This window comes from Trematosphaeria pertusa, assembly GCF_010094035.1.
Source record: "Trematosphaeria pertusa strain CBS 122368 unplaced genomic scaffold BU26scaffold_1, whole genome shotgun sequence".
Lineage (NCBI taxonomy): Eukaryota > Fungi > Ascomycota > Dothideomycetes > Pleosporales > Trematosphaeriaceae > Trematosphaeria > Trematosphaeria pertusa.
Window position 1 is genome coordinate 298,774 of NW_022987212.1, and position 26,632 is coordinate 325,405.

A 26,632-nucleotide genomic window follows, 5' to 3' on the forward strand; every position below is an offset into this window, starting at 1 on the left:
CCGAGGTATACCGAGCTTCTCCAGAAAACCAGCAGTCTGCGTGCATTCGAGCACGTCATCAGCGTCAGGTTCAGGGTCCTCGGGAATAGTGTCTGCGGGGTGTTGCGCTTCCATCCCCGCATTCGTGCCCGCGTTGTGGTTGTGCTGTGGATCAGCATCTTTCTCGGAGATGTAGTGTGCGAAGGTATAAGTAATCGACTTCGTACTCATCCCCGTCTATCTCCTACGTTGTCGTCCGGATATCACTTCGTTTTCAAATAAACCATGGCATTCTCGCAGAAGAACGCCGACGAACCCACGCTCGCTGCTTCACCTCCTCCCGTCGAGGCCCCAAGCTCAACCGCCCAAAAACGGCTCGAAGCGCTTCTCCAGACCATAGAACCGCCAAAGACGCGCTATGGAAAGCCCCTTCCAAAGTGCTGGGTGCCAATGCAGGACCAACCTCTCCGACACCCGAGGAAGCTGCGCATGGTCACGATTGGCGGTGGCATATCGGCGATGAATCTGGCGTATGAAGTGCAGTATGGGTATGAGGGGAAGAGCTTGGAGGATGTGGTGGAGCATTGCGTTTATGAGAAGGATGAGGTGCTGGGTGGGACGTGGTGGGTTAATACGTACCCTGGGGTTGCTTGCGATGTGCCGGCGCATATATATACATGTACGCGTGATTTTCCTTTGCTAAGCCATGTCAAAACAGGGAGTCCATCAGTTTGCTATCCGACGAAGTCCAATACCTAGAGAAAGTGCTTGGGGACTGACACTCCTAAGAAGTCCCGTTCGAGCCCAATCCAGACTGGTCCGCGTTCTACGCCGGAGGCAAGGAGATCCACGACTACTTCACCCGCACCGTGAAGAAGTACAATCTCGATCGCGACGTCAAGACCTCGCACCGCATCATCCACGCAGAATTCGATGAGCATGAGGGCATATGGAATCTCAAAGTGCAGCACAAAGACACGGTTTTCGACGACTGGTGCAACATCCTCGTCAGCGCTACGGGTTTCCTCTCACACTGGAAGTGGCCGGACATCCCGGGTCTCCATGACTTCGAGGGTTTGAAAGTGCATTCCGCGGCTTGGGACGACTCGTACGATTATGCGAATAAGAGGATCGCGATGATCGGGAATGGGAGCTCGGCGATTCAGATCATGCCCGAGCTGGCGAAAAGCGCGCAGCATGTGACGAATTTTATCAGGAATCCGACGTGGATTACGCCGGGCTTGGGCAGTGCGGTGATTGATGGGAAGGTGAACAAGTTATATAGTGAGGAGGAGAAGAGGAGGTTTAGAGAAGACCCCGAGGCACTGAAGGCGCATCGGAAGGAGATTCAGCACGGAAGCAACAAGGCCTTCGCTATGGTAAGCTTTTCTTTTTAGGTGGTCCTCCCTCTACAGAATGAATGAGTGCGCCGTGTCACACTGACCACTGACACTGACCGGCCCTAGTTCGAGAAAGACTCCCCCGCCCAAAAAGCCGCCTTCAAAGCAACATCTCAAATGATGCTCTCCCGCCTCAACAACAACAAACCCCTCGCCGCAAAACTAACCCCAGCCTGGGAAGTCGGCTGCCGCCGCGCAACCCCCGGCCCCGGCTATCTCGAAGCCTTCACCCAGCCCAACGTCTCCCTCGTCACAGACCCGATCTCGCGCATCTCCCGCACCGGCATCGTAACCGCAGACGGCACGCACCACGCCTTCGACGCCCTCATCTGCGCCACCGGCTTCGACGTCTCCCACCGCCCTCCCTTCCCCGTGCTCGGCCTCAACCGCCTCTCCCTCGCAGACCACTGGGCCGACGAGCCGCTGTCCTACCTCTCGGTCGCGTGCCCGCACTTCCCCAACCTGTTCTTCTTCTCGGGGCCGAATGCGCCCGTGGGCCACGGCTCGCTCATGGCCGCGCTGTCGTGGACGGCGGTCTATATCGCGCGGTGGGTCCGCAAGATTGCCGCCGAGGATATCAAGTTTGTGGTGCCGACGCCCGAGGCGACGGAGCAGTTTAATGCGTATGGGGACGAGGTTATGGAGAGACTGGTGTGGACGGGCGGGTGTCGCAGTTGGTATAAGAATAATCGCGTGGAGGGACGGGTTACTGCTGTTTGGTATGTATATGCCTTCGTTCGTTGCTATGTGGACGCCGTTTTCTACTGGGGTATATGGGCTGACTTTGTGCTGTGAAATAGGCAGGGGAGCGCGATCGGATATAAGGAGACGATTGAGAGTTTGCGGCCGGAGGACTTTCGGATAAAGTGGCGGACCAGGAATAGGTTCCGGTGGATGGGGAATGGGCGGACGAAGATTGAGGGCGAACCCGGGGCGGACCTTGCTTTCTATTTGAAGAAGTAAAAGTGAGGTCGAGAGGCATGCTGCCGCCAGCCCGCCAGGGCAGGTATACGCAGTCAGTGTCCTAGAAATAGCGAATGGAACGCGTCGAAGGGATAGCGGCCCGCATCTGCTTTGTCCGTCGGGCTCGTAGTATACCATACCATACCATACCGCATCTGAGAGTAAGTGGTACAGTACTGCGATAACTAACGTGCATGGGCGCTACAACTCTCTCTACGTAACTAACTGTAGTCTGATATATGTAAGAGAGATCTAACCGTTATGACAGAGCGCCAGCCTCGTCCTCCTCCCCGCGAGTAACGCCTATCAAGATACGATAACATGCTGACAGATCAGATACGTATCCGCGACGATGATGCAAGTGGCTTGAAGCGGAAAAGCGTGTAAAGTGCCCTGCCCAGGTAATTCCAAGGTTGCTTATGCAGGTACCCAGATGGACGCTGGTCGTGCAGTACAAAAAAATCTTGGAAGATCGGTGTGTGTCGATCTCGAGCACTGCGCAGCTGCGCTTTTCGCAACGGAACGGGAGAAGTGTGGAGACTGAAGAGCCACTTTTTAGGCTTAAGGTTGTGGCGCGGGTCAGATCGAAATGAGGCGCATGTGGGTCGTCGCTGCTCCACCACGTGGTGGGTCAGCGGAGGGCACGTTGAGCGCATGTGGCGGAATATCGACATGCACGGGCGTGCAGTCTTTCACCTCAAGCCTCACGAAATCATAAATCACCAGGCGACGCAAAAAGGAGGGCAACAAAACAACGACTGCGGCGCAGTGGCAGAATTAGCTATTACATACGGCAAAGGCGCTATCCCCATCCATCTCCATCAACAAACATAACATAAAGCCATATCCACTGCTTTTTCGAATCATCCACCAAACTCTCAAACTGTCCAAGCCATACCATACCACATTTCAACAGACATTACTGCAGTCAGTATCAACATACTAAGCTAACTAACAACAAAGGTATCTCCCGCAAACCATAAACTAAACCATAAACCATAAACTTGCATCAAACCAAACCTAACCCCCTAATGAATGAATGACAACGTCGCGTCGTAAAAGGGAACGTCTCGTCGAAGCCGAAATGCGCCGCCCGCTAACTAAAAACCACCTTTTCCTTATTGGTGCCGCTCGAACAATGTAGACAAGTCTAGCTTGCTGCTTGCTTCGCTGCTCTGCCTAAAGCGCAAGCATACCCAAGAAGCCCAGCGCGCCCGCAAGACCCGCGCCCACGACGGCGGTCGGATACGCCGGCGCGCCGCCAGTCGAACCGGTCGTGGACTCAGAGTTCGCGCCGCCGGTGGTGCCGAGGGTGGGCGAGACGACGGTGCTGATGACGGTCGAGTTGAGGGGCGCGGAGGAGCTGCCGCTGACGGCGCCGGTGGGGCTGGGCGTGGCGGCGGGCGTCGTGGTCTCGAGCGCGGTGGTCAGGGCGGGCGTGCTGGCGGGGTACAGCTGTGGCAGCAGTGTCTTGACATCGGACGGAAGCGCCTGGTACCATTCGGGCGTGTTGCCGGCGCTGAGCGAGGACGCGAGCTCGGCGGAGAAGGAGGCGCTGTTTGTGAGCGCGAGCTGCAGGCTCTCCGGCGGGATGGCGGTGAGGAGGACGCTGGCGACGGAGGCTTGGACGCTAGATGGGTGTTAGACGGAGGAAAGGATGCGCTGAATACATAATGCAAAAGTCTGATGGAGCGTGAGATGACTTACGAGGAGTCGAGCTGGGCGGATGCGCCTGCGGCCAAGGCGGTCAGAGAGACGAGCGCTTTGAACAGCATGGTTGGCAGCGACGGAACAAAATAGCGATTGCGGGTCGACAGACAGCTATGAGATAACGATGAGCGAGTGTGGAGAAAGGTTGATTGAGGCGCAACGAGAGTCCGGCGTGAGTAGTGCGAAATAGCGAAGGGTGAAGAGGGCGGGCAGCTCCTTTACGCGGGAGCCTGGGTCCTTTTGAAACGGGATTGATGCGTGCGGCGGCAACGACTGGGGGGTGCTCAGATCTCACGATGGGCGGCTACGGCAGCTTTTAAATTAAGCGTTGGCAGAATTGCCGGCGCACCGTCAAAGCAAATGAGCAGACCAAAAAACGAATGGCAGCTGCTCGTCTTAGCTAATTGCTATTATTCGCTTCTTTCTTCCTTTCTCTCGTTGTTGTTGGCGAGGACGTCGCCGAACGCGCAACTAGCGGGCGGCTGAGTGCCTGCAGCGTGCAGGGCCTGGAACAAGACGACAGCGCATCGCAGCGCACGCAGCTGAACGCTTTCAACGTGAAGCTCCACGGCAATGCAAGCTGCGGCATCGTGTGAAGGTCGCGGCGATTCAAGGGCCCAGGGTCAGGGCAGCCGTTCGGTCATTAAACTCGAACGCGGAGAAGCTTGATTAGCAGGCCAATCAGGCGCTGCGCTCGGCCTTCTGCGTGAGCGTCTCATTTCCACTTTTTAAGCACCGCACGCCCGCACGGAGCGGTTAGGGGCAGGCCCCACGCACGCCGAACCGATGACATGCAGGCCAGCCTGTGGGCAGCCTCGTCCTGTGCCACTGCAAGGCGCAGTGCGACGAGCAAGAGAGCTGGAAGTATGTGGTGAGGGATTGTGTATGCGTTGCGAGAATTGAGACTGTTGGCGTCCCGGAGGTTTGGCGACGCATGATGGGCCGGTTGCGCAAGCGACAAGAGAAATATTGGATGCCAGGTATCTACCTATCACCAACATGGTACCAAGAGGCGAGGAACCAGACTTCGCGCATCGCAATTACAGCGTCCTTCCATGACAAGAGACCCGGCCGGCTCTTGCCCTCCGGAGTTCGGCATTCAAAGCGGTTGCTACCTAGCGCTTTCCATCACCCAAAGAGCCGCATCACCGAGTTGCCCATCTCGTTTCTCTATTCACATCATCGTGTTGGGTATCGGGCGGGTCCCTGCATGGAGTCGGGAGACCACATCGCGCTTTCTGACGACATCACCAGATTCCTGCGGGACTCGGGCCTGGTGCCCACGGATTCTACCGAACTCTGGCTCGACGTCTTCCCGAAGAGGGAATGAGAGAGGAGAAGCTTGAAGGGTATCCCCCTCTGCTGGGACCGCTTTCTTCTTCAATTCGTAAGGCTAAGGAATGATTTGCCCCTTAGTACATCAGCAGGTGATAGGACCCCAAGTCCCTTCGAAAGAGACACGAGAATGGCACTGCAATTAGTTCGAGCTTGTCCGCATTCCTTTCTTCTACCTCCTCTCCAACCGTCAGAGTAACACACCAAGTCGCTGCCTGACCAACCTCGAGCATACATATCCCATCCTAACCACTTTTCGCTCCCCCAACTCTTCCTACTCGCTGGATAAATTCACTGCACCGCCCAACTGTGGCTCGTTACGAGATTCGTGGCTTCGAAGGATGTGAGACAGCCTCGTTTTGCAGGGGTTCTACACCATCGCAGCCTCAGCATCCGGGTGGCTTCTACCATAGCACAGGCGCAAAGAGCGGGCTGTAGCGTCCAAGTGTGTTTACTTAAGGACGCTGTTTTGTCGTCTTTCTAAAGTTCAAGAAATAACTAACTTTCTGGATTCATTCATCATCGGTCGTACAAATACTCAAGCGACACCCTCAACATACATCTCCTTTTCATCCTCCTAATACGCCCACGCTCATACCCGACAAACACCACCTACCCCGTCCGTAGTCAAGGAGAACCAACCGATTTCTTACCAGCAAACCCACCCGCGTCCGTCAAATCCCACCGGCGCAACCAGCTCAACCCGTCCAAACCAATGCCGCCAACACCAATACTCATCGCACGTTCCGCATCCCGCGGCGACGCAAGCCCAAAGACCGTCGGTATCGTCGTCGGCGCCATCGCCCTCGTGGTCCTCTGCACTATCGCTCTATGCGTCATGGGTCACAGGGGCTGGCTGGGCAGGAGCAGGATGTCGCCCAGAGCGGAGGAGAGGGCGAAGGCGGATGAGGCGAGGTTTTGGAGAGGCGGGAGGGTGGGGGAGAGGAAGGATGTGAGGGGTGGAGAGGGAGATGATGCGGTTTGATGAGATATAGAGGGCTGAGATGTAGTGTTCAGACACATAACGCAAGCTCAAGACTTGAGGTGTTGGTTCGAAGCCGATGCTCGGCGCACCTGTGGGAGGAGTCTTGCGTGTGCAATAGCGTTTGAGCTTGCGGAGGCGGGGAGGAGAGGGTTAAGGGGCGAGGAGCCTTAGGAGAGCGTATCCCTGGACTCAAGCACTAGAAGATGCTTGGATCAAGAGCGGAAAATTGCAAATATCTTCTACCTTAGTGGGATAGACCGTTATACAATATACGCTTCAATGCTCGCCTCGTGGTTTACTCGACATACACAGATATTGGAAGGATCCAAGCTAGCCGAATGGGTATATATTCAACATGGATCTTTAGCGCCATCCATTTAGCACCACCCTCTCTTCCACTCGATCACGCCCGCATCATACTCTGATCTTCTCGTCCCCCAAAAACAACAACACCTATCTTCAAAAACCGTGCCAGTACATCCTCCACCTATCAATCACCTCTCCCATAACATCCACACACCCTATCCCAAACTCCCAACTCCTCCATGTCAGCCCCCACAACATCTCCCCTCCCCACCTCCATCTCCACCACGACAACCGCCCCCGACCTCTGGGGCTGGGCCACCACAGACAGCATCGCCTCCGGCCGCCGCTGCCTCTTCGGCTGCCCGACGACTGACTCCTCCACCGGCACTGCTACCATTGACGCCGTCTCAACCACATCAACTCCAACGCCAACAACCGCGGTCCCCATCGCTTCCCTCACCATAACAACCGGGCCTCCTCCTGCGTCTACGAACATGGGTGTGCGGCGGCAACCTGGTCCCTTGGTTGGCGCCGGTCAGAGTGGCATGGGGGTTTTCGTAGTTGTGTTGCTCCTGCTATCTTTACTTTTCTTTTGAGTTGCTTGCTTGCAGTAGCAGCGAGGAAGTAGCATGCATGCAGATCGAGACGTTTCCGTGCGTGTTCGAGGTGGGAGATTTTTCACGGGCGGAAAGAAGGAGAAGGGAAGGATCTGTGGCTGGTGTGGGGGTGCGTCAAGGGAAAAGCCAACGCGGGCGCGGAGCAACGCTGGACGACATGCATACATACATCCAAGGCGCACGCCGGTGTTCTCATGCATGCACTGCACTGTGCGGGAGCAGCAAACCCCGTGGAGTAGTCAAGATGGATGTGGAGGACGAAAGGGGAGCGAAGAGAGATGAACTTCGAGTTCCTGGCTACCTATCTACGAATGAGAGAATGCAGGGCGGACGGAGTTGGGGAAGTGGTCGGAAGCTGGCTTTACGCAAGATTGGAATTTAGCTTCCTTGAGACGCGCATTTGCATATACCGCGAGAGACTAAACGGGCAACGGAGGAAGAAGGAGGTTGTGTGCGGAGGGGACGCGGATGCATGATGGATTTAATCACCCGTGTGTGTGCGTACTCTGCTCTCAATCCTCCACTACCTGTTTCACGGCCTCAATATTTTGGGGGATTGATCCACCCAGTGACAGGCATATTCATAAAACTCCTTGAAGGTTCCTGGGGTCCACCATCCCCACACAGAACGCAGATATATGGAGCAAGCGAGAAGTACTGATTCTAGAAGAAACTCTCAGCACCAACAAAGCAAAGCGTAGAAGCTCCCCCCGTAGACTTCGAAAATAGAACAATGCAATGCAATTCAAATCACCAAGACTCCAGCCCACCCCCCAGAAAAGAAACCCACTTAGATACCAGAATCCGTCTGGTTATACGGATGGTTACCTGGGAACCAATAATCATCCCACTCATTGCATCCCTGATCGAAGGCGGCTGTACTGCCAATCGCGCCCTTGATCTCCGTCTTCCGCTCCAAGAACTGTACGCTTAAGCCCTGCGATGCGTGCCAGGCAATGTGGCAGTGCCTAAAGTTGACGGTACAATTAGCAGGCGCTCAGAAAACAGGGGTGTAAATGCTAGAAAGTGTCTAACATTTGCCCTCAGGCAGGCTGATGTAGAGAAGGGATTGCTTACATCACCCACAGCCCCGGATTATCAGCAGGGAACGCAAGAAGCAGGTATCCACCACCCGGCAGCGTCGCCGTATCTCTGCGCGTGGGATTCGCGAAGTTGAGACCGGCGGTCGAGCCATCCCAAGTGCCCGCACCGGAGCCCAGAATGTAAAAGTCCTAATGTAGCGGTAGATTAGCGGATGTCTCAGAACGGCATTCGTATCGCAGAGTTGGCTTACATGGCCATGCAGATGAATAGGATGAGGTATCGCAATAAAACTCGTCGTCTGAATCCACCAGAAATACCAATTGCTCGACGGCATCTCGTACACGTTAGAATTGTTGCCGAAAGTCGACGAGCCCTCGAGCGCAGTCTGCAGCGACGGCTGATTCCAGTCCACAATGATAGGACTCCCATCGATCGTCCATCGAAAGAGGAAATTATCGGTAGCGTCCTGGTGGTGGTTGAGCTGCATTTCTGCTTGCGGGACGATGTCCGTGGGGACGGAGTTGGGCACGAATGGGACGAGGTTTGTTTCGTCGTTGCAGGAAGTGCGCATCGTGACGCCGGTGGATGTCGGGTTCCCATCGGGGGCGCCGTCGTATTGGAGGATGGCGCCCAGAGGGATATCCTTGCCGACCATGTCATTGCTACCGCAGTCGGTGCCTACGCTGACGCGGAACCAGTAGTTGTCGGCAGTTTGGTTGGCGTTGATGACAACGTCGTAACGCTGGCCTGGGGCTATGGTTAGCGCGCTTGTTCGAAGCATGCTTACGTATGTGGTAGAGACATGGATACTTACCGATAGCGAGAGTGAGTTGGTCTGCAACGATTGGTTTGATCGGGACCTAAACATATGAGCCGGGTACTCTCGAGATATGTCAAAGAAGACTTACAAAGTCTGAAGTAATGACAGTAAACGGATGCTTATCCATAGAGACACTGAAAGTGGTGTCGACAGAGGTGTTGATAATGCGGATGCGGTACTTCTTGCCCTTTGGGAAAGGTCAGCATGATGCTTGAATCGGGTGAAGTCTGTATACCTTCTTGACTTTCATCGTAAAGTAGCTACCACCTCCATTCGCGTTGACGTGGGTACCGTTCACCAGGATGTTGTCTGGTTTAGGCGGTCCAACCTGAGAGTGCTGCGCTTGCTCGTTCAGGGTGAATCCTGGCAGTGAGTACCATTCCGTAATGGGAAGCGTGCCGAGATCCTCGTCATAGTTCGCAGTAGCTGGGCCGTCGATAATGAGAGTGCCTAGAGTGCCTTCCGAGTACTGCGCGCTCCAATGAGAGTGATACCAACTCGTTCCGAACTGAGTGCATTTGAAAACATATTGGCGGGACTTTCCAGGCGCGATGGGACACTCCGTTACCCCTGGGACTCCATCGTGCTGACATGAGTTCAGTTGCCGGATGCCGTGCCAGTGGATACCAGTCCCATTGTCTGCGAGTGAATTCTTGACATTGACAACTAGTGTGTCTCCCCAAGATGCTCGAATGACCGGACCAGGGAATTGGTTGTTGATCAGCTTGAGATAGGTTAGCCACTTCTTAGCCAATTTTTCCAAGAGGACTCACCATGACATTACGATCGCCAGCTCCGTCCGGATTCAGTGTTGTGTTCGTGATCTCGAGGTTATACTAAACAAGTGAGTCTGCGGCATAGAAATCGGGATAGTGAAATGACTGACCGTCACCGTCTTTCCTGCTGGGGGGGCTTTGGCGTCGAAGTCCGTCGCAATACTGAAGCCACTGCTCCAGCAGTTTCGTGTCCGCGGTCCATTCGTACACTGTCCGTCAGGAACTGATGTACTTGTGGTGGCTTGCCTCTCGACGATAACACGGGATGGAGGTAAAGGATCAGCGTTCCGGGGAATAGCACCAGCGAATGCAAGTGACCCAAGAGAGAGCCAACAGGCTAGAGTGTTAACCAACATGGTGGGTGAGAATGTGCAATAAGATAGAGTGGTACTATGAAAAGAGTGGAATATATGGAGGCAAAGCCCTAGGCCTTTTAGTAAGGAGCGACCTTGAAGGCAATCTACTCGAGGAAGAGACAGGACCTTCGCAATAGGTAGTAGATATATATGATCTTCGACTCCGTATGATATGAGAGGAGGGCCTAACAGCGATGTACGGCAAACTAATCTGCATTGGCGTGGCGTCCCCAAAGATCACGCCGAGCAGAACTCCTTCAGCTTCCAGTAAGCCGTGGCTTAGAGGTGTGCATTGGCGAGAATGAAGGGTCGGATGCGGTCGCATAGTCAATAGTTCCTTTTCAAACCCAAGACGAAGCGGTGTCGGTGCTCTGGTCAGGATAAGGCAGCATCTCGTTCGATGTTCCAGTATTGTCCCACATTAATGGATAGGAGACCTATTTTGAGAGCTAACGCCCAGGAGCGTGGCGTTTGAAGGTCAGGTACAGCTGATGGCCTGGGTCATCGCTTTGGCCGGTCTGCAACTACCGAGATCTGTAGGAACAGCAGGGCGAAGTGATCATGTCCGATGAAGGCTGCCTTGGTAGGATTGTGGCTGACATGTGGGCGGTATCCGGGGAAAGGCCAAGGTTCATGGTTGGGTATTTGCGAATTCCCATTCTAGGTAAGAGTAGCGAGCGTAGGTGGTCGAGGACCCTGATCCTATGTGGTGGGTCCCATGGAGGCTTGCGTCAGATACCCCCTGTCTGCAGCATGCAGGATATATTGGAAGGTAGATCAGGGCTAGCGAGCGCGGTATTCTCCTTCAGCAAAGATTAGGGATGGTTGGCGTTGCTGGTCGCGTGAGTGGGCTACAGCATTTAGCCCAAGTAGCCTACGCCGACATCTCATGGCGAATACGAGAACGGACCTGTATGCGAAGAGAAGAGGCTGAAGGGCTTCACCGGGTCCTGGGAAAACTACCGACCCAACCAGGATCAGAGAAGGTCAAGCCACGAAGCGTGATAATTCTAGAACGTGAGCAGCAGGGCGAGGCTTCGGCGCTTGCTTGCATCATCGGGGCGTACCAATCTCAGCGAAAACCGGCCGGTTCTTGGAATTTCTTACACCTGTTCACGAGAGCGCGTACCTGACATCAAAGACAAGGGGAAACGGCGGAAGGCTTCTTCAAGGCGACAATGGTCCTGGTATCTCGCCGCTTACCTGAGGCTCTCCGGATGCCAATTCCTCACCGGATGTGTTTCAAGTAGAGCTATACGAGGGTGGAGAAGTCGGCTACGTAGGTACTGGGGGCCAAGAGAGTCGTGTTTTCGGTCATGCCTAGAGTCCTCCAGTCGTGCAGAACGTGGCGAGATGCAACCCAAGCGCGAGCTGGGAGGGTAGTCGCGAGCTGGAATCGACCGCGGGCACGTAAAGCTAGAAAGGCGGATCCAGTCAATGGTGGCTTTACCACGAGCTCGTACCGGCAGGGCGGCTGCAGACACAAGAACGGGCACTCGGGATCCCAGGCAGCGATCACGAGAAGCCGTGATGCTCAAAGAGGCGCATGTTGTACACAGTAGTCCGAGCGAGGATAACCGGGGCCCATCGGGTCAGCGTCATCGGGGGCTGATCGGAGTCTGCTGTCATGAGGCGTCCAATCATCCCAGGGCAAGCGCGTGTCAGGCTCAGCATCAAGGTACCCGCCGGGTGAGATAGGCTGCAAAAACATGCGGAGGATATGCAGGTCCTCTAGACGGACGAGAGGAGAAGCGTCGAAGGACCCTAAAATTGGGACGTGACGTCCAGGGGTGAAAGAGTGCACGGGCCAGGCGAAGTCTGATTGGCTCTACATCCGAGCGTCTCCAATACAGATGTGCATGCTCGCTTGTCCGAAGCCGACTACCGACCACGACATGTCTTGCTGCGTGACATTGTTGTACTCCTTCATTGTGGCGCGGGCGAGAGCTAGATGGAAACCACCGCAGCCTGCTCTAAACACGGCCGAAGTGCCCCATCCTCCCGCATATCTCGGCTCAGTGGTGGCCTCACCAAGACATGAACTGCTACCATTTCCAAGCCATCTGACGGCGTCCTTGTTCCGTCGAACTTTGGCTCCTGGAAGAGCTTCTAAGTATTGACGCCATGACTTTGAAGTAGCAGCTCAGCTCCGGGCCACAACGGGATACAAAAGCGCTGTCTCTCTCGCCTTCATCCGAGGGCATCCCGAGAAGTCACACCTTTCCACCACTCACTTTCAGCTTTCGTCATGTTCCACTCTCGTTTGTCCAGTCTGTCAGCAGTTACTGCTCTGCTCTCGTTAGCTGCTTCTGATCCCAACTCCATCTGTTATTCCTATGGTGTGGACTTTGTTGATGAAGGCCATTACTTCATCAACACGCTATCCAACGAACAGTTCACTTGTGTCTCGACGTTCAAAGGATGCAACAACGATGTTGCAGATGTACTCTTCGTCGACCCCAATGGGGACGAAGTTCTCTGCTCCCAGATCCCGACCACACCAGAGGATACTCCAGAGCTCTCGACATGTCCCATCCTCAAGAGCCAAATGGTCTCAGGAGACTGGATCATCCTGATCTTGGGAAACAATGATGATGGCCAGCCTTTCGCGTGGCAACGAGGTAAATTCGATATCCGAAAAGGTTTTTCTGTTTCTGACTTGTCTTCTAGACCTCTACCTTACCTGCGGCCCGCAAGCTACAACTACATCGACCCCTACCGCTACTTTCGATGTCACGTCAACTCCCGTAGTGACATCGACATCAACGTCGACCTTCGTCATCACTTCGGAGTTCGGTCCGACAGCAACATTCACTCTTCCATCCGCAACGGCCAAGAAGACGAAAACAATCACTCCTAAGCCAGTTACGACCACGGCGACGAAGACTTTCACTCGCACCAAGTATACATGGACAAAGGAGCTCAGCATCGTCACAAAGACGGAGACCGCAACATGCACGACCTCGAAGAGCAAGCCCGATAAGCCTTGCACTTACTCGCCTACCTTGCTTCATCCCGCTGCACTGGAGACTCCCACCAGCTTGCCCAGGATGCATAGATTCATGCGCAAGGCAGACCGTGCGGTCGATGTTGAATACGCACGCGCTCGTATTGAAGCGGCTAAGCTCAAGCGCGACCGGAAAGCTCGAGTGGCCGCACCTATTGCGAAGCGCGCTCCCGACGAGCCCACAATCACTATCACCGCCTCCCCACCCGTCAATATCACGGTAACGCATACGGCTCCCGCCACTACCCAGATAGAAACGACAGCGATTACTAGTACCACTACCACTACCCTGCCCCCGGTCACCGTCTATTCGGGTATCTACACCTCAACAATTACTCTTCCGACGCCAACCAAGACGCGGCTTGCATTCAAATATGCGGTCACCACTTCGACGAAGACATTCCGCGCCACGTGGACTAGCACTACTACAATTACGCCGAGCGCATCGATTCCTGCCTGCAAATCCCGCGGTGGCCACTTCGGCGGCAAGATTTAGGTTTCCCCCACTTCATTTTCCCTTGCATTATCAAGCTCTCCGGCCATCCTGTGTTTAGGGCTCGGCGCATGGTTGGTATAGCGTTTCAACTCGGCGCGATAGTTTCGAATGAATCGTATCTCTTTTCAATGCTCCAAATACAATTGCACCGCGAAGTCTAAACATTGCATATGCTGTAGCACCCAACAAAGCTCCGAAGAGCTCACCAGAGCTACAGCTGTTGTACAAGGGTAGCTCTTCATCCCAAACATCTCACGCGCATACTCGCCCAGTCAACGCAGTTTCAAGACGTCATGTCAAAAGCTCACCGCATTAGTCTGCGGCATAACAAAGAATCAATAAACATCACACAGCAGTGCTATGCATGGGCTATCCCAGGCAGCGGCCGTAGACAAGGGTGGCATCGGTTGTCCGAGTAAACCCTGCGCCACATCATTCCTTTTGGCGGGACGCAGTCCAGCCTAGCGAACACCTACACCGAGCCGCCCCTGTCTCACCTGCAGCCGCATGGATGCTTCCATCTCGTAAGGACACGAGGACACAGGCGGGGCAATGCATGCGCCGCTTCCGGCCTTCTCTGCCACCCATCCAGCCAAGCTTCATCGAGCTCCCGTCGTGAGCTGGGCACGAAAACTACATGGAACATGCCACCATCAAATCATAGCCTGCATTCAGGCTCCCCTCAGAGTCCGGCGAAAAGCCACGTTTGTGTAACGGCGCGCCACCACAAGCAAATGCACTAGTGCTAGCCTATCTTTCCTCAGCGTTCAGGGACCGGGGGAAGGTCACGCCGGTTCTGCTGGCCGCGTTCCGATGGCTATCTACTGTAGGAACCAAGTGCCGCGTCCTGTGGCGTCAGCCCTCTCGCCTCTTGACGGACACAGACAGCTTTGGAGGGGCACCGGAGCTGGGAGCTCCACCTGCAGAGTGAGATCAGGTTGCTTCTTGCGGGACGGAGGAGAGCTCCGTCTCGGTACGAACCTCAGGTACATGAAAGGTACGTGAGGAAGAGGCTGTGATGGCGTTTCGCATAGGCACATTGAACTTCGGTACCGGAGTTGTACTTCGTGAGATCTCAGCAGGTCAGCAGCCGACTGATCCGGTTTACGACCGAAGGCTGCGTCTGCGTGGACATGTTGCATGATGCGAGATACGTGCGCGAAAGCGAAGGTACAGGTTTATGCATCTTTGCTAGGTCGAGTAGAAGAGTGCGTCTGGTGGTCGATGGGTTGGGTTGGGTTTGCAGTTGAGTAGAGGAATGGGATTCTTAATTTAGCAAGCGCTGCCGATCGCGCTTGACCGCAGTAGGGTTAGCGCGACCGCTGGGCCGGATGGCGATGCGGGACGAGCCAGGCGGACGATCAGAAACTCCTTTCATAGTTCGTGTTTTGAGACCTCTTTACGTTTCGGATATAGGCTGGACCTCTCATCTTCGTCGATTCGGTGCTGACTTCTTAGACCTTCGTATCTTCTCTGCCGCGCTCGTTTTCCGCGATCATCTTCCTCCCACACTTCTCATTCATCGCCTCTTCTGGGATTTTGCGGGTCCGGTATCGCCAGCCATCTTCTCTATCTTCACCCTTGCTCCCTCCCACCAGCGCCCTCCCGGCTGTCTTCAAGCATCAAAAGCAACTGACGAAGAATTTCCACCAACAACGACGCTCCGCGAGATACAGATCCTGCAGCTACGTAGTTAACCGCGCCGCTGACTCGCTCCCTACAGCGTCCACGTAAGCTCCTGCAATGCGGACACCAGCTTGGGAAATTCTCCGAGCTAGCGACGCGGAGGGCTCGTACTCGACCACCACCACTGATTCGCACAGTCCAATGAGCTCTCAGACTTTGGATATCAGGTCAGAAGGGCGGTGATGCAGACACGGAGCTTATCGTAAAGACTACGGCGATTACGACCAGGTGCACATGAAAGCGTTGCTGGCTTTGCGAGAGTGCAAGGAAGTAAGCAAGGCTTCAGGTCAGCCCTATGGAGCCGCATGTCCAAGCAAGCTTAACTTTGCGCCCCAGCGCTTCTACTTTCTTACCTCATTCGCTATCTTCCATCGTCTCGCGCTACTATAGCGCTTCAATTGCGTTACGGTCCATTCCGCGACGTGTGCTGACTTCCAACTTTCCACGCTATCTGATCAGCCTTCCGGAGCTTCCCACCGGCGTGAGAGCCTCAAACGTCCGCGTCCGTACCTACGTGACGACGCATGGTTCAGGCCGTCCAATATGTGATATCTTCCATCGTGGATCCACACAAGTGTGCTGGTCCCCTGGAGGCTAAAGCCAAAATGTGAAGTGAGAACTTTGCTGCGACCCCTGAACATTTCTCGGTCGGATTTACTCCATTCTGCCATACCCACAGCTGAGGCGACTTTAGGGTTTGATTGCGGGAGCCATGGTGGGTCCAATACATTGACGGCCCACGTGCATAGGTAGTGCAGTGCGGAGACGCAGGGTACCCAGGACTCCGCAAAAGACGCTGGAAAGAGCGAAAATCGGTCACAGGCGGGTAGAGCGAGGAAGTTTCGGCTTTGATGACCCTCTGCATACTAGCACAGTGCAGCCTAGACACTCGCGGAGGATTCAACTCACACCTGGGTCCTGGGAACAGACCGGTGACCTGGTCGGCGGTCGTCGACGTGGCTCTTGTGCTCGGGGATAGCCGGCTCTTGCAGATGGAGTGATATCCTGTGCTTACTGTGGTATCCAGCAAAAATTTAGTAATTCTCTGCCTACTAGTGCCCGCGCGTACAGAGCTATGTGGCCTATAAACGCCTTCTATAGCTAGTCATACGCTGTAGAATTGCTTGTAGAATTGCTGGAAAGGGCTTGGCTGGCTGGCTGGCTGAGATCATTGAATTGACCTAGCTTTCCGCGAAGCTCTACAATATTTCCTGCAGGGCAGATGAAGGAAAACCACGCGAAGTGATAAAAAACTCCCTCTTTTTTGCTTTGTTCTTCAAATTTAAAACTGAAAGGGCTATGCGAAACCGTACGCGTAAAGCAGAGAATTAGGATAACTTATGCCAGATACCACAGTAGCTCATCCCAGCGTCTTCGGGAGGACCTCTTTTGCTCTTGAGTCTACGTCCTCCGTACCTTTGTCTTCCTGATCGTTGTTGTTGAAATCATTGAATTGACCTGGCCGAAAGGCCACGCAACTATTCTACAATTGCCCTGTATGGTGGTGGATGAAGTAAAACTACTTAAAGTTTTGACAAGAAGTGATCAAAAACGTTCATCCATTTACTTTTGATCTTCAAATTTGTTGCTGCATTTAGAAGGAGAGCGTTGAAGACAAAAGTCAAGAGAGGAGCAGAATTCGAACCTACTCTTGCTGCGGCGACGATAAAGGTGTCTCTATTGAGCAAGCCCCAGATGTAGTCACCAACCACCTACACTATCCCCCTTCGTCCTCTTGAGAAGGTAGCAACCGCAGAACACGAGCAGGAGCAGTACGCCTTCATTGATCCCTTCGTGAGGTAGTACAAAGACGCTGAAGCCGCATTTCCTGCTTTCTGTATTCGAGCTCCCTTTGCCTGGCTCTTAAGCAAGGATCCTAGGGCGGCTTTGCTCCCGACCCATAGATCTACCTAACTCACTCCAGATGACTTTGCCCCCACGTCTTCGCGATACTTGTAGCCTGTCAATGCGCAGAAATGTCTTTTGGATCATGAGTGTGCGAAGGGCCACTCAAGCAATACATGCGATCAGCTCCACTTAAGGACGAGCAGAACGCTCCGCCTGACACAGCCCACTCGACGCATGAGGTATGAGGAGGCTCATATTGTGTGGTGATACAGATGGCCTCTATCGCAAGTGATGTAGGCGATCCGGAAAGCTTCTAGCGTCTTGCCCGCTAGAATTATGCGAGAAATCATGGAGATGGTGATAGACGGCGGATCTACTGTGATAAAGGGAAGAGCAAACTAGTAAGGTTCATTGCTCTCAATGTGGTCCTGCCTTTAAGACGAGACAAGGCTAGACAGCCGATAAATCTGAAACAATTCAAGGAGACTCATTAGGCATGTTGGAAACCGCGGCTTCGAGAAGGACGGAGGAAGCGTATGCCAGATAAGGCGGCCCTCTAAAGAAAATTAGCATCGCATTCCAGGACAACATTGGACTATGTACAGTGAGAATTCGCTGTAATTATTCATGAAACCGAAGAGATCTTTTCTTGATTGTCTATAGATACCTTGATGCTATGATATCCTCCATATTCCCATACTTCCTACAGTCATACAGTCGTACAGTCGTACATATTCGTTAACAGCCGCTTCAGCGGAAGAGAAACAAAACCGAAACAAGGAGCTCTTTCGAAACAAAGGAGGAAGTGGAAGCAGGAGAAACGGGAAGAAAGGTGCTAGAGAAAGAATGGTCCAGCTGTACACCAATGCGGGCGCAAGAGCGACCGAAGTCGAGGATATCTGTCGATGACAGCTTATTGTTTTGCTCGTGTAGATCCGGGCGTGCGTTTTACATGTGCTGGTAGATTTCGTCTCCGCCTCTTGGGATCCCGCAGCACGGTCCCCGCTCCCTCGTGGTCGGTTTGACGGCGGCGGCATATCTCACAAGGCTTTGATTCTAGATCGGGATGCGTGGCGTGGAATGCTCTGGTTCCATAAAGCTTTAGGACTAACGCCTCAACATCTATGCGGAGGACCCATTCGAAGTTGCTACTTGCGCGGACACCGTTGGCAGCGAGGAAGGAAGTGTCGGAGATGTGGTATTGCCTTTGGATCTCATCCGGAGTCTGAAATGAAGCGGTAAGCAGTGGAATTGAAATGTGGCGGATGGGGATGGGAACTTACGAGAGCCTGGGCATAGAAGCAGTCTTCGCATGTTAAAAGGAGTCGGATGACTGATCTGTGAGGGTAGGCGCTCAGCACGCCGCCGCAGAAGACGCAGGGTCGAGGCGTGACTTGGAGTAGTAGCCGGCGGTACACTATTCCACTCAGATCAGGATACACTGATTCGGCTCCATATTCGTCCATCTGCGGAAACGGGAGGTTGAACCGATTGCAGGCCTTCACAAGATGAGCGGAGTAGCTCTCGACAAGCTCGCAGCAACGCTTGGATGTCGCAGCTAAGGCATTGAACGGATGGCGGAGCTCGGTCCAGGAGAAGAGGTCGGCTGCGAAGCGTTCGGTGTCGGGGGAAGAGGCTCGATCCTCTTCGCCTTTGATTCGATGTTGCTCGGGTCGGGGGAAGTCGTGTGCGCTTTCACCTTCCGAAAGGCCCGGGAGTCTGGATCGTGGAGTGATGAGGTAAGAGAGGATGTGATTCAGGACTTCTACTGGTAGTGTCTCGAGTTTGCTTTCTGAGGCTGACGACGGAGCCGCGTGGGTGGAGTCACCGGACGGTGGAAAGCCTTGGTGGCTCTGGCGACTGGCCCGTAGTTCTAGGAGGTTCGAAGATGAATTGGTAGAGTTAGTCAATCCTTCTGATGCGGGCCTGTGCGTGGAAGTTGAAGTTTTATTGGACTTTGTTTTCTTGAGTTTGGACTTTGGAGCGGCCATGGGTACCTGTGGAAACGTGCTTCGACAACGCGCCCCGAGAAGAAAACGTACAGAAATTCGAGCGCAACCGAAGGAATGACAGGAATGGGAAAATGTGAAACAAGACAGAGGGCAGATGAGCAATTTATGAGAAGAGAATACGGCAGAGCGGTGTATGCAGCTATCCGAGTGACACTGATCGGGATGCCGAATACATATACCTACCCCTCATGCTTTGCTTTTTCTCGCGGCGACTACCTGCATGACCCGAGCAATCGATCTCGCATACGGAATCTGATCGAGATGCGGATGCGACATGTCGGGATGACGCCGGTGAGGGACGAAGCCGCGGCCCTAGGATTCGACGATAAAGTAATTGGCATGGACGCCCTTACCCAAAGCAGCTTAGCGCGCATTTATATGCCGCCCGTCGGACCACGACCATCTCTCCGACACTCAACCAATGCTTTTGCCGCTCGCGACGGCGCACCGCCAGACGACAGAGACATGGCTGCCTACGCCCACAACGGGCCCGTCATGGTTCAAGAGGCCGTCCCCGCGCCGGTCGTGGACCTGACAGCCGAACCTGCTGTTCAGAGCGCTTACGATGGGAAGCCGAAGACGAACGGCGCGTCCGTGGAGCACGACGCGGACGATGGCGATGCGTGGGAGACGGCGTCGCTGCTCGAGGAGATCTTGGACGAGGTGGACGCGTTTGAGTACTCCGATGGTGCGTTCTGAGATATGTGTACCTTTCACTGTCGGCAATTGACTCCTAAGCAGGGGAGCACATCTGCACCGCCGAGGAAGCGCGCACGATCAAGCAGCGCCTTCACCAAGTCGGCGAGGACCGCTTCGTACTGCACTACATCACGAGCGGGAGATACACGGCCCGGAAACTGCTCTCGGCATTCGGCGTGAGGATTCCGACCTTCATGGCCGACTCTCGTGACGAAGATCTCTACCAATTGTTAGGCCTGGCGGTATGTCGCGAGCTCAACAAGCGGCTGCGGCTGCCGCAGTACAAGACGATTGACGATGCAGCGAAACTGCTGCAGGAGCGCAAGAACATCATGGTCATAACCGGCGCAGGCATTTCCACGAGCCTCGGCATCCCCGACTTCCGCTCGAAGAACACCGGTTTCTACTCCAAGCTGCTCGACATGGGCTACTCAGAGCCAGAGCAAGTCTTCGACATCCAAAATTTCGACGAAGACCCCGCAACCTTCTACAAGCTTGCCGGCGACATCATACCAGACTTGGAGAAGTGGACGCCGACGCACCAGTTTATTCGGCTGCTGCAGGACAAGGAGAAGCTCCTCACGAACTACACCCAGAACATCGATAACGTAGAGTCGCATGCGGGCATACGGAGAGAGAAGCTCATCCAGTGCCACGGCTCCTGGGCAACGGCGACATGTCGGAAGTGCAAGTACCAGGTCCCTGGCGAATCCATCTTCGATGCGGTCCGCTCTCACAAGCCTGCCGAGTGCCCACGGTGCGTGCAGGAAATTGCTTCGCAGAAGCCGGGCATGAAGCGGAAACGTAGCTCGAATGGGTCCAAGAAGCGGCGCGGGCCTGGCGACGACGATTCCGATTCAGACGGCGCGTACGACATTCCGCAGCCTGGCATCATGAAGCCTGATATTACTTTTTTCGGCGAGGCGCTGCCTTCAGACTTCTTCAACCGCATGAAGGACCACGATAGAGAGAAAGTAGACCTCGTCATCGTCATGGGCACGAGCATGAAGGTCGCTCCGGTGTCAGAGGTTCCGAACTTCCTTCCGCGGGACGTCCCGCAGATATACATTTCGCGCGATGTAAGTCAACTCTCGTCACGAGGCCATGATTCCAGCTAATGTTCTTTAGCCCATTCACCACATTAACTTCGACATTAACCTCCTTGGAGATTGTGATGCTGTGGTGGCGGAGCTTGCCCGCCGGGCAGGCTGGGACCTCAAGCACAAAATGATCCCCGAGGGTCAGGAGGTAGACGTCTTTCCGATCGACGAAGTTGAGCACAAATACGGTGTCAAAGTTCGGAGTCCAGCGATACAATCGGAAAACTCTGAATCCAAGTCTTAGCGACGGTATCTATGGCGTTCAAGCGGGCATTTTCTAGGAGCTTTTCCGGTGTTCATACAGGCTTTGAGTATTTTTATGAGGGCATTTCGCAGCTGAAGGCTTCTGCGGCTTTGATCATGGGGTAGCTGTTTATACGGACCTATGTTGGGGCGTTGAGGTGGCATAATGAGGAATGGCGGGAAATGATACGGTACCACGGTGAATATTCCTTATAGAGGCAGTCTGGGGACCTTTTCTCTGACCTGCCGGAGTGCATAGAATTCACTACTCGAATTTTATCCAGACAGCCTGCCTGCTCCTAAGACTCTCTTCCCTGTGCGTTAACTCTCACCGTTCCGTTACATTATACTTCAGCACGACGGCGAAAGCGTCTATCCTACAAAATGCTATAATGTCAACCCGCCTATCCTCCAAAGGCGCGAAAGATAATTTCACATGTTAGGCAGCCCAGGCCAAGCGTTTTAAGGCTGAGTTCGCAAATCCTCCGCCCCGCTCCACCCTCAACCTCCCCCGCCCAAGCTTAAGCTCATGCAAGCTCCAGCGCTCAAAGCTTCCCTCTCATCCCAGCTAAACACTCCCGTCGCAATGCTCGACATCCACCGCGACTCCGGACCCGCCACGAAATTCTTCTTCTCGCACAGCCTGCTGCCGAGCTACCTCGACCCGCAGAACGTCTCGACGAAGAAAAAGCCCTTTTCCACCTTCAACGCGCAGCCGTTCTCGCACACGGTATGCCGCCCGCGCCCCCCTGACGAAACCGATGCCATACATATTACAGCAGTAGACGGCTGGCTAATAGAAAGCTGCAGTTGGACTTAATACTCCCGGAAGAAATATACGAGCTTGTGCGCGCGCAGCTGGAGAAGCAGGATGGTGTCGCGAGGGGGATGTATGCCCGGGTGTACATGAAGCTCGGGGAGATACTGGAGCGGGAGTTTTTGGAGGAGTATGTTAAGAAGGGTAGGTATGCGATTGTCTATTCCCAGGGCAGCGGCTCTTAGAGAAGAAGGCTTTGTATGCATGCTGATTGCCGCGCCGCAAAGGAAATATCATGATGCTCTCCGAAGGCCGCCCGCTCGTCGACAACGTGTTCGCGCTGCACGACGGCGTGCTGAGGCTGGAGCTCGATCGCCCAACGTACGAGCGCTGCGGGTTGCAGGGAAAGCCGATCGAGGACGGGGGGAAGAAGCATCAGAAAGCGCGATGGGGTGCGTCTGCCCTGTCTCCCTCGCACACACATATATCGAAGCGGCAGCTAACAAGCGGGCAGTCGTCGAATTCGGCCTCCGCGCGCCCAGCATGGTGCACGGCAAAAAGGGCTTCTCGCGCCTCGAATGGGCGTGCAAAAACGTGCTCAACGAGAGTCTAACGTGGCTGTTCTACAACTTCAATCCCTCGGCGCGCGAAGCGCTGCCGGCGGGCAAGGAACCCATCTCCACCCACCAACCCTTCATCCACGCCCTCGAGCCGACTGTTACAAAGCTCCCGCGGACACTCGTCCCGAACCTCGCCGTCGCCGACCTCTCCGCGCTCTACGCCCAAGAAGACGCCCTCACCCTGTATGAATACCTCGCGCTGCTCTCGCTCGGCTCGCCGCGCCTCTGCGCCACCGACCGCGTCGACCCGCACCTCTCGCGCTACGAAGTGCCTGATTTCGGGCACGGGCTTGGCGCCAGGGATATGGTGCGGGTGCGGTGGAGGGGCTTCATACCGGCGCAGTTTGTGCGGGACTTGTTCTTGGTGGTGCGGAGGGAGGGGCTTAAGGTCGTGAAGGCGGAGCAGGATGGCGAGGGGGGGACGCAGCGGGGTGAGGAGGATAGGTGGGTGTGTTGGAGTGCGGGGGCTTTTGGGGGGAAGAAGGGCTGGACGGTTATGCAGTGGGCGGGGAGGGAGACGCTGGTTTGGGAGTGTGAAGGTTGAGGAGGCTGCCTCTATGCTCTCTTGATATACTTGATTGTGTCCTGAGCGCTTATCACCGGGCAGCATGAGAGAAAGTAGAAACGGGGTCGTACCTCAGGCAGACTCGCACGGAGTTTAATTCAATCACATCACGTTGCAGGGAAGGAGTCAATCTTGGAAGACTTAACAGAGCAAGGAAGAAAGGGGGGGTATGTGAATTGCAACTATCTCGCCATCTAAGCGCTCCGTGTCGGAGATCATCATCCCATCCCCCTTCCGTCTCAGCTCTCACCGAACCAGACACCCCCCCTACTCGCTCCGACCTCCTAAAAACATGACGAACCGAACGAAATAAGCTCCCCCAAAAAGCCATCGTTGCAGATAGACAGCCGGAAGCCTCCGGGCACTATCCTCTGCATCCATCAAGCCATGCACATGCTCGCTCATAAAGATATATCGAAGCAATTTTGGGGGGAATCTTCGCGAGCAAATTTTATCCTCCACAATTAATGATATCCGCCATGTCGCACCTAAAACAATAAGAACAAAATAAATTAGAGAAGAAGAATGAAGGTGGGGGACATGGACTAAAATGGGCTAGGTACACATGTAAAACAAGAACGGGGGATACGGGGTATGGGGTATGAGGCGCGTACGCAAGCATAAAGACAGAGCAAGAAGAAGAAGATGTAGGATCCCTCGTTGACATGCCTATATGCAGGAGCCCCCTAAACCGCCTGGCGTTGCAAAAAAGTCGTGAACACATGGCAAGAAAGTGAAACAAAAAAGGGGAATCAAAATTCCAGCATCGAAGCAAATGTGAAGTGTATCGGGGTATGTAGCGTTTACCTTTCCCAAAAAGCGCCGGTATAAAAGCAGACATGTGCAAAGTATACACGAAGGGGGAAAGTGAAAGTTTCGCTGTGGAGCAGCGAAGAAGAGTGCGGCGAACGCACGCCTAGAAGCAGTTTAACGTGCTCTTCTTCTTTTTCTTGTTGCTGTTGTTCAGCGCCGCCATGCGGGCTTCGAGGTGAGCACGCTCGGCTTCCACGCGGAGGCGCGCGTTGCGCTCTTCTTCGACGGCCTGGAGCGAGTGGCGCGCCATGCTGCGCTCTTTCCGCATCACGTTGAGCTCCTCCTCAAGCCCGGAGCACTTCTTCTTCCAGGACTCGAGGTCGTTCTTGGTCTTCTGGCTGGACGATTCCAGGTCGGTCAGGGCGTCTTCGAGAGTAGCTGTGAGCTGCTTCTCGGCGAACAGGTGCTTCTCGATGGTGCGGATACGGGCTTCCTGGTCCTCGACGAGCTGCGCCTGAGCAATGTCCTTGCTCTGGTGCCGGGAGGTGGGCGGAGAAGGCGCGTTGGCCTGGGTCGGAGGAGGACTTCCAGGCAGAGGTGGCAGAGGGATGGCTGGGGGAGGCGAAGGCAACGAAGTGTGAGAGGTGCTCTTGCGGAGATTTGAGTTATTGGAATTCGACCGCTGAAGGTTCTCGCGGGGATCGATCGACTCGCGATTCGAGTTGCGCTTGGCGTCAACGAGTTGAGACTGGTCAGGTCAGCACAGCCTTGGTGGCAGAGAAACATACTACTTACCTCCAGAAGTGCGATCTGGATCCGGGACTGCTCAACCTCCCGTTCGAGCTCGTCTTTGCGGTGCATCGCGTCCTGAAGCTCCCGACTGCGCTCGGTCTGCAGAGCGGACAGGCGGTTGGTGGCAGCCTCGTGTTGGTCCCAGTTCTGGTTGAGCTGGTCCTCCAGTTCCTGTACGAGCCGAGAGCTCTTCCGCTCCTTCTCGTTGACCTTCTCGAGCTCCTTGATCGTTTCCGCGTTGATGAGCTCGAACTCTTTGAGGTTGCCCCTCAATGACTCAATAGTCTTAGTGGCATCTGAGAGCTCGTTCCTCGCCCCTTGCAGATCGTTCACTGCTTGGTCAATCTTGGCCGTGAGAGACTTGCGCTCGTCGACCAAAGACCGTATCTGCGACTGGATCTTCGTCATGTCCGTCTCCTCGTTCAAAGCGGAAGAGACGCCCTTGAGTAGGCTGTCCATGGCCTCTTTGGCTTTCACGAGATCTGCCTGGAGCGTTTGCGAAGAGCTTTGCTGTGCCTCAAGCTCAGCAGTGAGCCTGTCAAGTTCAGCTGTGTGAGATTGCTTTAGGGACTCCAAGCCCTGTTCGTGGAACTCGATCGCTGTCTTGTGCTCTTCGATCTGCTTCTCCAAGTTTGACACAAGCGATCTGTGCGTCTCAAGTTCCTTCTCTGTAAGCTGCCTTGCTTCGGCGTCCTCCTCGACTTGCTTGAGAATGTTGGCGTGAGACTCCTCAAGCTCAGCGAGACGAGTGGCGTTGCTGACGGCAGTGGCCTTGTGCTCATCGACCTGAGCTTGGAGAGCAGCGACGAGCTCGGCGTGCTTCGCCTTCTCCGCCTCAAGGCTGGCTTCGGCATCAGCACCCTTGGACTGCCCCAGCTCAGTAATACGAGTGGCGTGCTCGGTCTCCAATTTCTTCATCGCAGATTCCAACTCCCGCACGGTGTCCAGATGTTGTTTCTTGGAGGCCTTGGTAGCTTCGATCGCTTCCAAGTGTTTTGACTGCCACTGCGCCACTTCTTCCTGGAGTTTGGCGATCTGTGACTGGTGAACATGGTCACCTTCGCTTGCAGTCGCCTCATCAAGCGACCGGGAGACTGGGGCTGAGATTTGTCGCGGAGAAAGAGGTTCGTCCAAGGACTCCGTGGGCGCCACAGATGCTTTGAGGTTTGCAATCTCTGCTAGGAGCTCCTGCTCCCGTTGGGCATGCGAGTCCTTCAACTCCTTGATCTGCTCTTCATTCTGCTTGATCTGGTCCTGCATGGTTGCCACAATGGAGATGTCGAGCGGCGACGACGCCTTCAAGCTCGATCTCTCCTTCGTCAGGCCGCTGATCAACGTCATCTTGCTTTCCATTTCCCTGCGGACAGACGCAACCTCGGCCTCCAAGGCCTGCACGCGCTCCGACCGCATGTGCAGTTCGGTCATGATGGCATTCAGGTTGAGCTCAAAGTTCTGAATCGTGTCAGGCTCCTCTTCGAAAGTTTCCAAAGCCATATTACGAAGAGAGGCAAAAGCCCGGTTGGAGCGGTCGTTTGCAAGCATGACCTGCTGGCTCGACTTGCGACGAATAATATGAGCGGTCGGTGAGCTTGGACGCGCCATCTGGGCCTTTGTCACCTCGCTCTTCAGCTCCTCCACATAATCCAGAGTGTCTTGATGCTGCTCGTGCAGTTCTGAGTAGTTCTGGTTAAGCTCGGCCATGCGCTGCTCCTTCTCCGCGTTAAGCTTCTTAAGCGCTTCCAGTTCTTGGAGCAGAACAGACT

General features: G+C 54.6%; 8 protein-coding genes across 8 annotated transcripts; 5 read left to right on the plus strand and 3 right to left on the minus strand.

The window, feature by feature from the left end:
• Nucleotides 1–468: 468 nt before the first annotated feature.
• Nucleotides 469–2,508, plus strand: BU26DRAFT_573342 (FAD/NAD(P)-binding domain-containing protein; the record flags this gene model as incomplete). Its single annotated transcript, XM_033834302.1, has 4 exons — nt 469–658; nt 772–1,358; nt 1,446–2,098; nt 2,180–2,508. The coding sequence occupies 4 exons, from the start codon at nt 469–471 to the stop codon at nt 2,340–2,342; spliced, it is 1,593 nt and encodes a 530-aa protein (XP_033690605.1). The 3' UTR covers nt 2,343–2,508.
• Nucleotides 2,509–3,179: 671 nt separating this feature from the next.
• Nucleotides 3,180–4,242, minus strand: BU26DRAFT_512568 (uncharacterized protein). Its single transcript, XM_033827409.1, has 2 exons — nt 4,050–4,242; nt 3,180–3,972 (listed from the first exon to the last, which is right to left on the minus strand). The coding sequence occupies exons 1-2, from the start codon at nt 4,115–4,117 to the stop codon at nt 3,522–3,524; spliced, it is 519 nt and encodes a 172-aa protein (XP_033690606.1). The 5' UTR covers nt 4,118–4,242; the 3' UTR covers nt 3,180–3,521.
• A 2,523-nt stretch (nt 4,243–6,765) lies between these two features.
• BU26DRAFT_573344 (uncharacterized protein) lies at nt 6,766–7,274 on the plus strand (the record flags this gene model as incomplete). The annotated part of the gene is made up of 1 exon (XM_033834303.1): nt 6,766–7,274. A coding segment is annotated over one exon (378 nt), but the record flags the coding sequence as incomplete, so codon positions are not given.
• A 607-nt stretch (nt 7,275–7,881) lies between these two features.
• On the minus strand, nt 7,882–10,571 carry BU26DRAFT_4096 (multicopper oxidase). Its single transcript, XM_033822913.1, has 8 exons — nt 10,046–10,571; nt 9,933–9,995; nt 9,395–9,883; nt 9,248–9,346; nt 9,154–9,199; nt 8,590–9,086; nt 8,373–8,527; nt 7,882–8,263 (listed from the first exon to the last, which is right to left on the minus strand). Exons 1-8 carry the CDS (start codon nt 10,289–10,291, stop codon nt 8,086–8,088), a joined length of 1,773 nt encoding a protein of 590 aa, XP_033690608.1. The 5' UTR covers nt 10,292–10,571; the 3' UTR covers nt 7,882–8,085.
• Nucleotides 10,572–12,185: 1,614 nt separating this feature from the next.
• On the plus strand, nt 12,186–13,921 carry BU26DRAFT_443779 (uncharacterized protein). The gene is made up of 2 exons (XM_033824551.1): nt 12,186–12,912; nt 12,962–13,921. Exons 1-2 carry the CDS (start codon nt 12,540–12,542, stop codon nt 13,792–13,794), a joined length of 1,206 nt encoding a protein of 401 aa, XP_033690609.1. The 5' UTR covers nt 12,186–12,539; the 3' UTR covers nt 13,795–13,921.
• A 4,050-nt stretch (nt 13,922–17,971) lies between these two features.
• Nucleotides 17,972–19,624, minus strand: BU26DRAFT_443781 (uncharacterized protein). Its single transcript, XM_033824552.1, has 2 exons — nt 18,612–19,624; nt 17,972–18,553 (listed from the first exon to the last, which is right to left on the minus strand). The coding sequence occupies exons 1-2, from the start codon at nt 19,317–19,319 to the stop codon at nt 18,242–18,244; spliced, it is 1,020 nt and encodes a 339-aa protein (XP_033690610.1). The 5' UTR covers nt 19,320–19,624; the 3' UTR covers nt 17,972–18,241.
• Nucleotides 19,625–19,773: 149 nt separating this feature from the next.
• BU26DRAFT_536108 (SIR2-domain-containing protein) lies at nt 19,774–21,668 on the plus strand. The gene is made up of 3 exons (XM_033831327.1): nt 19,774–20,028; nt 20,082–21,118; nt 21,168–21,668. The coding sequence occupies exons 1-3, from the start codon at nt 19,806–19,808 to the stop codon at nt 21,381–21,383; spliced, it is 1,476 nt and encodes a 491-aa protein (XP_033690611.1). The 5' UTR covers nt 19,774–19,805; the 3' UTR covers nt 21,384–21,668.
• Nucleotides 21,669–21,968: 300 nt separating this feature from the next.
• BU26DRAFT_557121 (uncharacterized protein) lies at nt 21,969–23,303 on the plus strand (the record flags this gene model as incomplete). The annotated part of the gene is made up of 4 exons (XM_033832422.1): nt 21,969–22,112; nt 22,193–22,343; nt 22,427–22,591; nt 22,654–23,303. 4 exons carry the CDS (start codon nt 21,969–21,971, stop codon nt 23,301–23,303), a joined length of 1,110 nt encoding a protein of 369 aa, XP_033690612.1.
• Nucleotides 23,304–26,632: the final 3,329 nt, after the last annotated feature.

Excerpts from the sequence above, each read along its gene's own strand:
- BU26DRAFT_512568 (XM_033827409.1), bottom strand. The coding sequence starts at position 4,117 with ATGCTGTTCAAAGCGCTCGTCTCTCTGACCGCCTTGGCCGCAGGCGCA. Across the intron at positions 3,973-4,049 it reads TCCGCCCAGCTCGACTCCTC|CGTCCAAGCCTCCGTCGCCA; the intron begins GTAAGTCATCTC and ends ACACCCATCTAG.
- BU26DRAFT_443779 (XM_033824551.1), top strand. The coding sequence starts at position 12,540 with ATGTTCCACTCTCGTTTGTCCAGTCTGTCAGCAGTTACTGCTCTGCTC. Across the intron at positions 12,913-12,961 it reads GCCTTTCGCGTGGCAACGAG|ACCTCTACCTTACCTGCGGC; the intron begins GTAAATTCGATA and ends CTTGTCTTCTAG.
- BU26DRAFT_536108 (XM_033831327.1), top strand. The coding sequence starts at position 19,806 with ATGGCTGCCTACGCCCACAACGGGCCCGTCATGGTTCAAGAGGCCGTC. Across the intron at positions 20,029-20,081 it reads CGCGTTTGAGTACTCCGATG|GGGAGCACATCTGCACCGCC; the intron begins GTGCGTTCTGAG and ends ACTCCTAAGCAG. Across the intron at positions 21,119-21,167 it reads AGATATACATTTCGCGCGAT|CCCATTCACCACATTAACTT; the intron begins GTAAGTCAACTC and ends AATGTTCTTTAG.
- BU26DRAFT_4096 (XM_033822913.1), bottom strand. The coding sequence starts at position 10,291 with ATGTTGGTTAACACTCTAGCCTGTTGGCTCTCTCTTGGGTCACTTGCA. Across the intron at positions 9,884-9,932 it reads CTGGCGATCGTAATGTCATG|CTGATCAACAACCAATTCCC; the intron begins GTGAGTCCTCTT and ends ACCTATCTCAAG. Across the intron at positions 8,528-8,589 it reads CTATTCATCTGCATGGCCAT|GACTTTTACATTCTGGGCTC; the intron begins GTAAGCCAACTC and ends CCGCTACATTAG.
- BU26DRAFT_443781 (XM_033824552.1), bottom strand. The coding sequence starts at position 19,319 with ATGGCCGCTCCAAAGTCCAAACTCAAGAAAACAAAGTCCAATAAAACT. Across the intron at positions 18,554-18,611 it reads GCTTCTATGCCCAGGCTCTC|ACTCCGGATGAGATCCAAAG; the intron begins GTAAGTTCCCAT and ends GCTTCATTTCAG.